This window comes from Nestor notabilis, unplaced genomic scaffold, assembly GCF_000696875.1.
Source record: "Nestor notabilis isolate BGI_N333 unplaced genomic scaffold, ASM69687v1 scaffold29040, whole genome shotgun sequence".
Taxonomy (NCBI): Eukaryota; Metazoa; Chordata; class Aves; order Psittaciformes; family Psittacidae; genus Nestor; species Nestor notabilis.
The window spans coordinates 26,363-28,419 of NW_009912926.1; the positions used below are offsets into that span (position 1 = coordinate 26,363).

The following is a 2,057-nucleotide window of genomic DNA, read 5'->3' on the forward strand; positions in this document are numbered from 1 at the left end:
CCCCCCCCCCTAATTAAAAGAGTCAGCCAGCCTATCAAAGCCACTGGGGTAAAAAAGAGAAGAGGCTTTGCTGTAGTCAAAAGTCTTTCCTGCCTTACCAGTGAGTGTTCTGCTTCTGTAGTGCTTTCAAAAACACTGGTCTGAGTGTTACAGTAAGATAATTTTAATTTGTAATGAGACACACATGTACCTGAGCTCAGTACAGAAAACTTATTATGGAGAATCCAGTTAAGGTAAGAAATACATACATACATATATATATATATATGTTAAATTTCTTTCAGATGTAACTCTTTGAAAATATACTTGAACACAATGAAGGGAAGAAAGCAGAGGTTGTATCCATGTTTGTGTCTGTTTTGACATATATGTGCGTTTACAAACAGTTAGTTATTGAGTGTGATGTGTGCAGGGTATCATCGTTATTGACCTACTTTCCAGTTAAAACAAAACCAAAACAAATAAATACAACACAAAAAAATTCAGTCTATCCAAAAGGCAAGAATCCAGAGAGGGTTTCTGCTTCTGGATAGAACAGAGACAAAGCAAGGAAGCAATTAAACATATTTCTGAAAAAAACCCCACAAAATCCCAAAAAACCTCCCCAAACATTTCCATGGTAAATTACTTAATCAAGTTATAAGTTGACATATGAGACTGAAATGATTTATACAAGGACAGAAATATTTTCATCTGCTTATTAAAAGGAAATTAAAATAAAACGCCAATATATGTGTACTGTCTGTAAAGCAAACATAATAAACAGAACCTACTAATAAATAAATCATATATGCCACACAACAATTCTCCAACATGGATAAGTGATGACAAATGCATGTTTTTATTCCTGTCAAAGAGATTTAAACTCTGAGCAACTGAGGACTCTGTTGGCAGCCTGCCAGCAGACCCTAGGAAGCACCGAATTCTTGTAAGATGGAGATTTGGGCTGCTTTCATTCATTTGGAGGTGAAACCAGCTGAGATTCTAGTTTCCTGTATGTGATGATGCATCTTGATACAGGTAATAGCATTTCGGACTAACATCCCTGTGGTCTGCATTTCTGCATCATGGGCTTACGACACCTTTGATTTACATAGATTCCTAGGGATATTTCTGCTTAGATAAAGGTTTTGCTTCCCTTTTCTAGTTGTTCAGAATAAAAATAATACCTTCTAAGCTGTTTAAACAGCCAACACCTTGACATTTCAAATAGGAATATATTGTGTTTAGGAAGCTTGCTTTAAGAGGTATTAGAATTCAGCAGAGAACAAAAATAATTAAGTAAATTAAGACATAAGAAAAAAAAAGTAAATTGAGGTTTATGATACTAAATTTGAAAGATTGTTGTCCGTTGTGTTAGAAAGTACATGCAAACAGCCATTTCCACAATAGCAAGTTCTATAGCAGGAAATATTGTGATCATAAATCAAGAATTCCTTCCTTATTCAACCTGAATAGTCAATCACCACTTTACTACTCTATCTCACATAAAAGGTGTTAGTAAATCATTAGAACAGGAATGTGTTTGCATACCATTTTCTTTGTGGACAAAGGCTCCCTGAGGAGATTCTGGGATACCTTTCCATATTGTGATTGGTTTGGGATAACCAGGGTCCATGGATCTCATTTCTTCACTGTACCTCCAGTACCTGAAATGTTTTATAAAGGAAAAGAAAAAATCATTTATAAGAGAGCAGATGAATAACGACATATTTCTTCCTTCTAACATTGCTACATTCTTTAGCCAGAAATGGGAATTATTGACTTCTTTTCTTTGAACAGACTACCAGACTACAAAGAAATCTATTTGCTTACTGGACAACTGTTTCAGTTAAGCAGAAAGAAGATAAAAGACATATGCACTTCGAGAACTAAATCAGTATGCATCTCACTTATTATTGCAGCAATTCTGATACCTTGGACTTCTACACGGTGACAGATGCAACATATGCAAAAAATATGTTAATGTTTTAGATGACATTTTAATTATGAAAATGACAATAGATTAAGATTAAAATACTCCCAGTAATCCTAATTTAACTCCTTATATATATGCA

General features: G+C 34.4%; 1 protein-coding gene across 1 annotated transcript in view; it reads right to left on the bottom strand.

Moving 5' to 3' along the window:
* LOC104411551 (matrix metalloproteinase-16-like) overlaps window positions 1–1,645 on the bottom strand; it is an 8,616-nt gene extending 6,971 nt beyond the window's left edge. The window contains exon 1 of the mRNA XM_010022001.1: window positions 1,534–1,645. Within this exon, the coding sequence (XP_010020303.1) occupies window positions 1,534–1,627 (94 nt within the window). The 5' untranslated portion in view covers window positions 1,628–1,645. The remainder of the gene's footprint in view (window positions 1–1,533) is intronic.
* Between the last annotated feature and the right edge of the window lie 412 nt (window positions 1,646–2,057).